The sequence below is a fragment of the Oryza glaberrima genome, chromosome 7 (genome assembly GCF_000147395.1).
Source record: "Oryza glaberrima chromosome 7, OglaRS2, whole genome shotgun sequence".
Taxonomy (NCBI): Eukaryota; Viridiplantae; Streptophyta; class Magnoliopsida; order Poales; family Poaceae; genus Oryza; species Oryza glaberrima.
The window spans coordinates 20,306,867-20,318,169 of NC_068332.1; the positions used below are offsets into that span (position 1 = coordinate 20,306,867).

At 45.5% G+C, this 11,303-nt stretch overlaps 1 protein-coding gene across 1 annotated transcript; it reads right to left on the bottom strand.

Moving 5' to 3' along the window:
- Nucleotides 1-2,056: 2,056 nt before the first annotated feature.
- On the bottom strand, nucleotides 2,057-7,046 carry LOC127779568 (probable protein phosphatase 2C 64). The gene is made up of 5 exons (XM_052306378.1): nucleotides 6,453-7,046; nucleotides 6,079-6,342; nucleotides 5,808-5,928; nucleotides 5,499-5,722; nucleotides 2,057-2,977 (listed from the first exon to the last, which is right to left on the bottom strand). Exons 1-5 carry the CDS (start codon nucleotides 6,672-6,674, stop codon nucleotides 2,525-2,527), a joined length of 1,284 nt encoding a protein of 427 aa, XP_052162338.1. The 5' UTR covers nucleotides 6,675-7,046; the 3' UTR covers nucleotides 2,057-2,524.
- Nucleotides 7,047-11,303: the final 4,257 nt, after the last annotated feature.

Genomic DNA, 11,303 nt, shown 5'->3' on the forward strand with positions numbered 1-11,303 from the left:
ACAGTGAGGAACACCTTGTGATGCTTACCTCCGACTGCTACTGTTGTTGCACCGCCGCTGTAGTCTTGTCCTCAAGGGAAGACTGAAGATGGACTAGCGGAGCTCGAACATGATGCCACTCCCTGGCGATGGTGGTGGCAGGCACGTTTTTGCTGCCACTTGCTAGGATTTCGTGGGCTTCAATGGCTGGTTCCGCCAACTGAAAATCCTATTTTCTGAATGTGCGCCTGAATTCTTTTGTTAGGGTTTCGGGGCAGGATGTGGTGTGTGTGTTGGGGGGGGGGGGGTGGAGAAAAGAGTTGGCCTGGTTCCCGGATCGATCTTGTTAAGGGAAGCTAAGCGGAGAAAGAAAGGGCTCGACTACATCTTCTCTTCTCAGTCAGAGGAACGGGCTAGCTGGAGGAAGTTCGTCATCGAAGGAGGCTGCTCGTCCACGACTTCTCTCCTCGCCGTGTCACTTGCTGGGGGAGGGGTGAGCTTTCATTTTGCTTTCGCAGACCACAAACGTTCACGATCCCCTATAACCGCGGAATTGAGATCCGATGCAGTCGTTACTACTACTATTACTTTAGCAGTCACAACACGTTTTGACCGTTGGATCGATAAAGCCAAGGGCTCAGATTTGCTCTGCTACCATGTTACACCTTTGACACTCTACAGTAATCGTTACAATAGAGTCTCAGATTTGCTCTGCTACCCTCTTGTACCTCTAACACTCTACAATAATCGCTACAGTATAGATTCTTCACATGTAATTCGTGAATAGTGTTTTCTAGCTATCTGAGCCGTTCGTTTTGTATCAATCAGGCTGTGTTTAGTTCACACTGAAGTTTGGAAGTTTGGTTGAAATTAGTACGATGTGATAGAAAAGTTGTGTGTGTATAAAATGTTTGATGTAATGGAAAGTTGAAAGTTTGGAAAAAAAAAACTTTGAAACTAAACAGGGCCTCAGTCGAACCGCAACTCCTTATTACAATTGCACCTCTGATCTCAAACCACAACCGCGTCATGCAAATAGTGCTCAGCGGCCAGTGATCGGTGAAGGACCGAAGGTACCTTGTTGCGTGCGCGGCCGCTCGACCGCTGAAACTACGGTTGTGGTGAAAAATCTTATTCCTTCGATCACCTCATCTTTTTTCGGTTTTGCCTCACGCTACCGCCCAGTCACCGAGCGGTCACTTCGCGTCCACCCATGGCTGGCGCACCGAGACAGGCAACAGCAACGAGCCACGTATGAACAGCGCGCGCGTGCGTGAGACTGTGCGCGTGAATGTGCGTGTGAAAGCCCAATAAAAGCTGTAAGATTCGTTAAATGGTCAGCCACAGGATGGACGGCAAATCTACTTCACGTGATAGGTGCCCGTGCAGCCCGTCGGTAGTGGTACGGTGCCGGTCTGCCGGATGCCTGTCTCCCCCTGCATCTCTCTTGCACGGTGCACCCGCCCGTGCGTCGGCCGGCCACCGTCGCCGGACAAATTTTGCTCACCAGTGCACGCCTACAGCGCAGCAACGCTCGGCCGGTCACATGCCATTTCAGACAAGATGCAGCGTGTGCCATGTACGGTGGTGTACGGATGCACCATCAGTCACCAGTTCACCCCCATTAAGGCTAAGGGCCCCTTTGAATCATAGGAATGGAAAAACAGAGGAATAGGAAAAATTCACCCCCATTAAGGCTAAGGGCCCCTTTGAATCATAGGAATGGAAAAACAGAAGAATAGGAAAAATATAAGATAAAAGACTCAAAGGATTTTGATTTTTTCCATGAGGTTCTACCTCTTGTTAAAATTCCCCCAACTCTTCCATAGGAATTTCATAGGATTCCATAGGGTTCACTTTTTTGATTCAAAAGGCTTTGTAGGAAAAATTCCTATAGAAATAAAATCCTCTAAAATTACTATGAATTTCCTTTGAATTAAATGGGGCCTAAAAGTATTGAGACTGCCATTTTTCTCGGTGGCATGATGGCTCCAGGAGAGTAAAAGCAAGGGCACAGACCGCGAACAAAACAAAGGGGGCAAAGATTGGCAATCCGACATCGACAGAGCGCACCGCCCTGTGTCAACAAAAGCTAAGCATGCAGCGGAGAAAATGGTCTGGACATCACCTCTCTACAAAAGCAAAGCAAGCGCCGGTGGAGAATTTACAGGTCACCCGACAATATCATCCCAGGGGTGACTGGGGCCTGGCGTGCGTTTAGCCACTGTGTTTGGCGTCGTCTTTTGTTCGTTTTAACCCAACAAAATTGCAGATTTGGAGCAATGGCCTGCTCTTTTGTGCTTCATCTTCGAGGTATGGAGTTGACATGCCTCAAGATGGGTGAAAAGAGAGCCTCTGTCCTATGCAATGTGCAGTTTTGTTGGGCTAAAACGTGCAACTCGACTTCTATGCATAGTGGCTGAAACGCTTGCCAAGTACCGCACCAAATCACAAGATCGTCCCACATCTACCTTTCTCTAGAACAACTACGCTAAAATTCAGAACAATAGGTGAAAATAACGGGGGTAAATATAAGATGGGCAGCTCAGCCAATTGCCCTCTCTTCAGAAAACCTAGGAAGCTGAACAAGTGAGTTTACCCGTGTCACTCCATCGAGACCTGACCAATTTTGGTCGTTCGCTACACCAGCAATCCTCGCATCCACCCCTGCTAAGGTCTTCTCTTGCGTGCTGCCTGCAACTGTCCTAACTGTGAAATTCCGAGTTAAGGTGGGCTCCTGCTCCTGAGGTTCATTAGGATCTGCAACTGAACCCTCTTCAATACTGATGTTGTCCAATGAGGCAGTTGAGTCACGCTCATGGTCCATTTTTCCATCCAAATATAAGCAAACAACCGCGCAATCATCGATTTTGGATGTTGGATATTTGGTTTTCCATTCACGAGTGGCTGCCTCAACAAGGGATTTTGCAGCCTTTGATCTGCTTGGGGACGCGGACACTATATCAACAGCCTCTTGATTGCTGAGGACATCCCATACCTGCAAGATTTTTGTTAGTGCAAACTCTACAAAGGCAGCCAAGTATGTGCATAGCTTGTGTAACTTCAGTAAGAACTATACATGCAAACAAGGGATATATGACATACATGAAAAGACAATGACAAATTGAGAGCTTCTATGGCATGAATAAGCAGACCAAGTAACTTATCTGTTCTTTTCCAGATTCCAAACTAAAGTCTTTCGACTTTTCAAACTACATTCAATACAAAAAGGAACTAAAGAAGCTTGCTCTCCTCTGGCACAGCTGCAATATCAACTTGGTAGACAGTGATTGACATCGACCTAACTATTTTCTTCTTATAAAATCATTTTGCGTGATACTAGATACCATTATTACATGGGTAAAATGGACATCTTTCCTCGCCAATTGCAACCATTTCATAATAGGTTAAAAAGTTCAAACATCACTTTTTGGCAGTATACATTAGATAGTACATTCAAGGATAGAAACTTTTGATAGATGGTTACTAATTATAAGTTTTCTCAGAATATAACCTTGACAAGTACATAACACACATAACAACAGTATTAAAATTGACATAAAAATGAAAAGGAAAGTTGATTTGCACAGTGCACACATTCACTTGTCAATAGAAGTTGTCAGCCCAGGAGACTAGGAGGGAAAAGACCAAGAAGTTGCAGCTGAAGTAAAGTAATATGTGTAACAGAATAAGGCTCTGTTTGATTAGATATGGACTACCTAAACTATATTAAACCACAATGCAATAGTCTGCACAGCTCTTTCATACTGACAGATTGCCACTCTATAGCAGTGACCTTTAAGATACACTAACCAGTCTTCATGCTATATGATCATGCATGACACCGCTAGTTTATAAAGTCAATACATATAGGCCTTAATTTGGTACTACCTATTGAGAGTCACCAAATTCAATCCCCCTAATAGTAAAAAATTTGAACATACGTGATTCCCACCTAATGCTCAAAAAAGAAAGGAAAACCATCCACTTCAAGTGATTGACAAATGACAAGCTTAAAGCCACTCCATTACAAAGTGGCAGAGATTAATTGGTGAAACATTTAAGCAAAAGTAGGATGTCCTACTATACCACTGAATGATTCAGTTTTGGTATATATCACAAAAAAAAAACCCCAGTTCATTTTAATACCAGAAAAAAAAGATACTCCATTACTATTGGTGCTGAATTTAATGGATAGCAGCTAATTGTGTCCACCCTCCATTACTATTGTTGCTGACCAGCACTCTATGTTATCATCTCATCTGTTCTTAGCAATGACGCTACCACAACCACTAAACAAAATGAGCACTGCCAGCCCTGCATCGCCCATGCTCCCCTTTTATGTTGCTGCTCTGCGCCCCCCCCCCCCCCCCAAAAAAAAAAAAAAACCCATCTTCCAACACGCTGTATTTTTAGTGCACTTTTTTCTTGAACTGTAGCAAAAGATTGTTGTGGATGCAGGTGGCTGCACGTAGACACTAGACAAAGGTGTTGACAATATTGTGAACAGTCATGGTCACAGCGGTGTGGCCTGTCAATGCCCTAGCGCAGTCATGATTGGTGACACGAGGTACTAGTATGCGATCACGATAAGGAAAGGAGCATTACTGGTTGGGTCACGTTTTATCCGCAGGGTGAGGCGGTGTGGACCAGTCAGCAGGCACATGATGCATCGATGAAGAAAGATGACAACATGTGGATGAACAAGAGGAGAGGTGAAGATGATGGAGTTAAGTGAAAGTCAACAGTGTGGTATATTCTAGGTATTATGACATTTTCGTGGAATTGAAGTGAACTGGGATCTATCGTGTAATTTCCCCCAAAGTAGTTTGGGTTTGTCTGGTAGAATACCCACATTATTCAGATGGGTAGACTATTGACAGGAAAACAAGTTATTGACCATTAGGACTTCCTAATTTTATTGGCTACTCCATATGCCATTAGCTTAATGTGCTCACTTCTAACTGCTACAGTTGAAAGGTGCACATGATCTCATCAACAACAATTAAATCAATCAACCAAGTCAAGTTGAATAAGGATAAGATTTAACAGTTTGAGTACAGCTGATAACAAAAAGTGGGTGACGATGCAGGCATGCAGCAAAGAAGACTGTTAAGCTGGCTAATCATTATTTATGCCGCAGTCACAAAAGGCACAAATGGAGGATACTTAAATTATTTCACCTGCAATCATGATAGTTTTAGAAATAAATCCTGAAAGATACAGCATTTTGAAGTCAAAAGCCTAAACCATTCGTGGATATGTTAATCACGTCTCTTTTAGCTTCTAAAGAAATGCACGAGATGTCATGGATACGCAAGGCCCGCCATGTGCAACTACAACATGTGGAATGCGAAAGTGTGACAGATTGACACTACATCGCAACTAATCTAATTCCAGCGGAAAGAAAGTAGGATTTTGCTGGGACAGAGATACTCATTCGCTGCACGGGCAAATATCCAACAACCAAACAGAGAACAATGAATGATCTGTTCAAGTGATAGGTTCGAGCAAATTACCCCATCCGATGCAAGAATGACGAACTGGTCCTTTTCTGTGAGAGACCAGTGGAAGAATTCCGGCACCGAGATGACCCCGTAATCTTTCAGGCAGAAGTCCCCGAACGCTCGCGCCATCGCGAGGCCCGGCGCGTCGTCGAACGGCAGCCAGACCCTTGGCACCTCCGGCTCGTCCTGCAGCGCGAACACCCTGCCCCTGCACTTCTTGATCCTCTCCGCTTCGCCTGAAATCACAACCAGCACCATAAGCGCACGAGCACGACCTCCTAACACGATTAGCGGGTGAGTGGAAGCAGGGGAGTGGCATACTGGGGACATCCGGCTTGAGATCAACGGTGAGCTGCACGGCGACCATGCCGCCGCCGGTGGCCTCCCTGGAGCCGAGCACGGCGCGCGAGTCCCCAATGTTGGCCATGTAGAGATCCGAGCCCTGCATGCAGAAATCGCCCCGTGAGCCGCCGTGCGTAGACGCATAGTAGGCAGATTCGATTTGACATTTTTGCGAGGACGGGGGGGGGGGGGGGGGGGGGGGGGTGATGGACAGGAGATGCGTGTCATGTCCGGTGTCCACGGCACGTACGAGCTTGAGGACGGTGACGGCAGTGCTTCCGCTGCAGAAGCAATCGAGGGAAGGGTGCGACCGGAGGTCCTTGTCCATGGCCTTGTAGGCGCGCGCGAAGGCCTTCCTCCATGCGGCGGCCGGCATGTCCGCCCCGCTGTCGCGCGCCGCGGACATGAGCCTCAGCGGCAGCGAGTCGCGGACCCTCCGCGCCACCACGTGCCCGTGCGGCCCGTGCCCGTCGAACACCCCGCACAGCACGCCGTCGTCCTCGCCGCCGAACCCCTGCCATTCACGATCAATCAAACGAGAAGTCAGCCAATCGCGCCGAGAAAAGCGGGAATTAGATAGGGGGAGAGAGATAGAGAGAGAGAGCCGAGAAACCTTCCACTTACATCCCAGACGAGCATGGCGTCCTGGTTGATCCCCTTGCGCCCTTGCTGCGTGTACACCGTCGCCGTCCGGCTGCGGCCGTCGTTGGAGAAGATCCGGCCGGGCACCATCCCGAGCTGATCTTCCCGCGGCGCCTTCCACCTCCTCCTCCGCCTCTTCCCATCCTCCCCTCCATCACCACCCGCATCCACCGCCGTCCCGCTCCTCGCCACGCAGTTCCCCATCCTCCTCCACCACCAACACCAATGCCCAAATCAGCACAAACACACACACAAACACAACCCCGTCCTCCGCACGCAACGCAAACCCAACGAAATCAACGCCGCCCTCCCGCCCGCCGCCACCACAGCAAGGAAGAGAGATTCCCCCCTCGCACAAGCTTGCAGATGCGGGACTCAAACCCAAACCCGAACACGAAAAGTCAAGGCGGACCCCCTCCCACCTGGGTGATGCCGAGGTGAGGTGACGAGGCGAGACGGAGAAGAGAGAGAGAGGGGGGTGGGAACATGGAGGTAGGCTTATTTATTGCGGGGGGCAGCGGACACCACCACCTCCACCTCCACCTCCTGCAGCGCACACGGAGGAGGATGGGTGGGGAGTCTCGTGTGAGTCGTGTCTCGCGGTTGATGGCGTGTGAGAGCGTGGCCGCCGATGGTCTCGTGTCTCGCTTGCTCAGCTCGTCTCCCGACGCGCTGCCGTTGCCACGACCATGGACCTAGCGTAGCGGTCGTTGTTTTACTCCTCGTCGATGTTGTTTGATCGTCTGTTTAGATCCACGTTAAAATTTTACATCCCTGTCACATCGAACGTCTGAATACACATACCAAAGTACTCCCTCCATTTCATAATACAAGGGATTTTAAGTTTTTGCTGGTACTGTTTGATCACTCGTCTTATTAAAAAAAATAGAATTATTTTTTTGACTTACTTTATTATCCAAAGTACTTAAGCACAACTTTTCGTTTTTTATATTTGCACAAATTTTTGAATAAGACGAGTGGTCAAACAATGAAAAAAAACTCAAAGTCCCTTATATTATAGGACAGAGGGAGTATTAAATATAGGTTGAGTTTAGTTCCAAACTTTTTTTTCAAACTTCCAACTTTTCCATCACATCAAAACTTTCCTACACACACCTTCCAACTTTCCCGTCACATCGTTCAAATTTCAATCAAACTTACAATTTTAGCGTGAACTAAATACACCCATAAGTTAAAAAATATACCCCCTCCGTAGCAAAATACATATAATTCTAGGTTGTTTAGCATATACTAAGATTAAGAGAAAAAGACTGTAATATCCTTGAGTAACTAATGTGCTCCCTCCATAAAAAAAAGCATAGCCAGAGTTTACTTTTTTTTTAAAAGACGGAGGGAGTATAGTTGGATGTAAGATGGTGGTTGGGAGTATAATGAGAAGAAATTTGAATTAGAAGTGGTTAATGTGGCAAGTACTACTTTCAAGTGATAATATTTTGGACAACTTTTAAATGCTAGAAAGACAAGTATTGTGGGATGAAGGAAGTAACTACTCCAATTACATAGATTGCGACTAATTTACGAGAAATATTTTAATCATAATTGCTCCATGATTTGATAATATGATGCTATAGTAAACATGTGCTAATAAAAAATTAATTAGGTTTAATAAATTTATGTTACAATTTACTTACGAATATTATAATTAGTATTTTTTTTATTAATGCACACACACCACATGCGACAGACGTTTTTCCTCGGTTGATGTAGCGGTAGGAGTAGCCTGCAGGAGTCGTTTGTTTACCGGGAGGAGGGAGCGCGGACTGCGAGGAATAAACAAGCGGCGAGCAGGGGAGACCGCCGACCGGGTCGCCTTGGCGGCAGCGGCGGTCAGAGCGGGGGGCAAGTGTTGAACGGGATGGACACGTCGTACTGGTACTACTTAACCCGTGCATTTGGTTCGCTCTGTGTGGAGGCAAGTGTTCGTCCGGATTATGCTAGAGTTGCGCCCCCTTGCAATGGAAAATCGCCGTATTGCGTATCTCGAAAATTTGTATATGGCCTCTTTGTAGCTGTCGCCGAGAGTTAGGGCCAATTTAAATTGCTACCCTACCAAAATTTGTCCTATCAAAATTTTAATAGGATTGCAAACCAAACACCTCTGCTAAAACTCTACCTATGCTATAAATTTGGCTTTGCCTATAAACTTATCTCTTATGGGTAAATTTTGGCTTCAGTCCAAATAAACATTTTCAACTCTACCCTACCAAAAATTTTAGTAGTACCAAAACTTGCCTAAGATTTAGCACTACCAAAATTTTTGTAGGGCATCAATCCAAACATGCCCTTACTTTTCTATAAAGAAGAAAGAACAAATCTATGACCCGGATCTAAAATGCACTTTTTTCCAACTATGGCTTTTTTTTCTTCCTAAACCGGAATGAGATCTTCTACATGAAAATGCAACGGAGAACAGTCGGATGCGAGAGGTGGCAAAAGCTCTCGACTCTAATTATTCGGACTATATTGCTACAGTAACATATGACAGTTCAAAAGAAGCTTCACAGTAACTATCGTTCATTAGTTTGTAGCGGACTTAATTGTACTGTTGTTAGAGAGACTCTATGTAATAGTGCTGGTCTGCTGCAATTTTGATCCCTCCTACTCTCTCCGTTTCATAATATAAGAGATTTTAAAGGGATGTGATATTCCATAGGACTACAAATCCGGACAAAAATATCACATCCTCCAAAATCCCTTATACTATGGGACAGAGGAAGTAAAACCTACTCTCTCCGGTTCTATAATAATTAACGTTTTGGATAAAGTTAAAGTCAAACTTCAATAACTATGACCATCAATAACTTCAAAAATATTTAGTTTAAAGAAACTAGAACATATATAGATTTGTCTTTCAAAACACTATAATAAAAATAAACATGCATTTATTTCTTGTGTATATTATAATAGAAAAATAATGTCAAAGGTACATTTTGTAAATCGTGTCATTGTCCAAAACGTCAATTAAAATAAAACCGGAGGGAGTAAGCTTCTATACTTTTCTCCCTCTTGTTATTATCCATTGCCCTACCTGGCAACACTATAATCATTCCTAATTTCTTCTTCTTATGCTAAACTGTATTACCTTTTTTTCCCAATAAGATAATACATGTACAAGATTTTTGGATAAATGGTTAAAAATCAGCTCCAACAAATCACCTTTTATATTAAAAATTTAAAGTTTCCTTCTTCATATTTGTCGTTCTCGACTTGTAGGGGTGTCCGAGGGCTCTCAATCCCTTCCATCTTGTTGCTTTCCCACTGTTCGCGACTTCTTACCGTGCAGTGCGAAAATGTTCCCACAAGGTAGTTTAATGTAGCACCGCATTGTCAAATCATAGCGCAATTAGGCTTAAAAGATTCGTCTCGCAATTTACACACAAACTGTGTAATTAGTTATTTTTTTTATATTTAATACTCCATACATGTGTCCAAACATTCGATGTGACATAATGTAAAATTTTATCAGGGGATCAAAACAGGCACTATGTACTTAAAAGCGTAGTCATCCTCTTTATATCCCCTTTTCGCCATGTGTAGGAGTTCGTCCGGCGTCCGCTGTAAGTAATCGTGATAGGAATCAATACTTTATCTTCAATTCACCCACTCAATTCTTAATTATATCAGTATGGTCCATTAGAAAGTACATACATATTATACATATTGCTATAAGGAGTGAGCGTTGATGTGTGCTCAAAGTATATAAAGATAGTGTTGAAGGTATGCACAACTGTACAAGACCATCACATGAAACATACGTAAACCAACCACCATCACTACCAATTAAAAACCCTTGAAGTAGCGAAGTAAAGCACCGAGAGAGTGACCATTTTCCATCGCAAAACCTGTGGTCCGGACGTGAGAGAACATCGATCGATCAATCTGCCCGGCCCCAGGAGGTAAAGAAACATCCACACAACCGCATTGGTCACGGCCCGTGCCTTTTCAGAAAGGCAAGTATATATATCTGGATTGGACCCAAAAGGGCTCGGCGACTCCAGCTCCAATCAACCGCCGATGAGCCTACCACAAGACTTCGCGTAAAGAGATCCCCAAATCCCAAACGCGATCGACCGGAAAGAAATTCCGCTCGCGGCGACGGCGGCGAGGCGGCGCACGGCGTAGCCGAGCCTCGTTTCGGCTCAGCTGCAGGGCCGCTCGCCTTTCGGCGTCAGAATCGGCGCCTTTTCCGGGTCGCCGGATCGATCCCATTCCCAGGGGGGTTCCCAGGGGAGGCAGCTAACGTGAGCTGTTTGTTGGTAGCCATCGATTTTGCGCCGTTGGATCGAGGGATGGACGGCTCGGATTCCGGCCTTCATTCCAAGGAGAATCTAGAAAAAAAAAGGCGTTTGCTTGCTGGTGCTAGGATGATCCACGGCATGATCACGTCCACAGCGGATGGCTCCTTTGTTTAATGCATTGGCCCAACTGCTGCCTACCGTTTCTGGCTTGCACGCTTGGATGATGGGCGTGGATGGGATCATTAGGGGGGCAACAATGGATGATGGGGTTTGAATGGTTAGTACCACTTGTTTCTTAATTAGCAGATTATAAATAATAACGCAGCGGGCCAAGATTCTGACGGAGTACGATATTTTTCTGTAGCTGGAGTGACGCGGCTGATGGTGCTGTGCTGGCTGCCTGGCTCGCGTTTGCAACCTCAGGCAGCCCATGCTCGCACGGCGCAGCACACGCAAGACTGACAGCATCACTGCACCAAGCCGTTCGCTGTACCTTGCTGTATTATTTGGAGGATGATACTGTGCGAGCTCAGTTTCCCGAACTAAACCTCAAATGTCTATTTCGGCCGTAAAA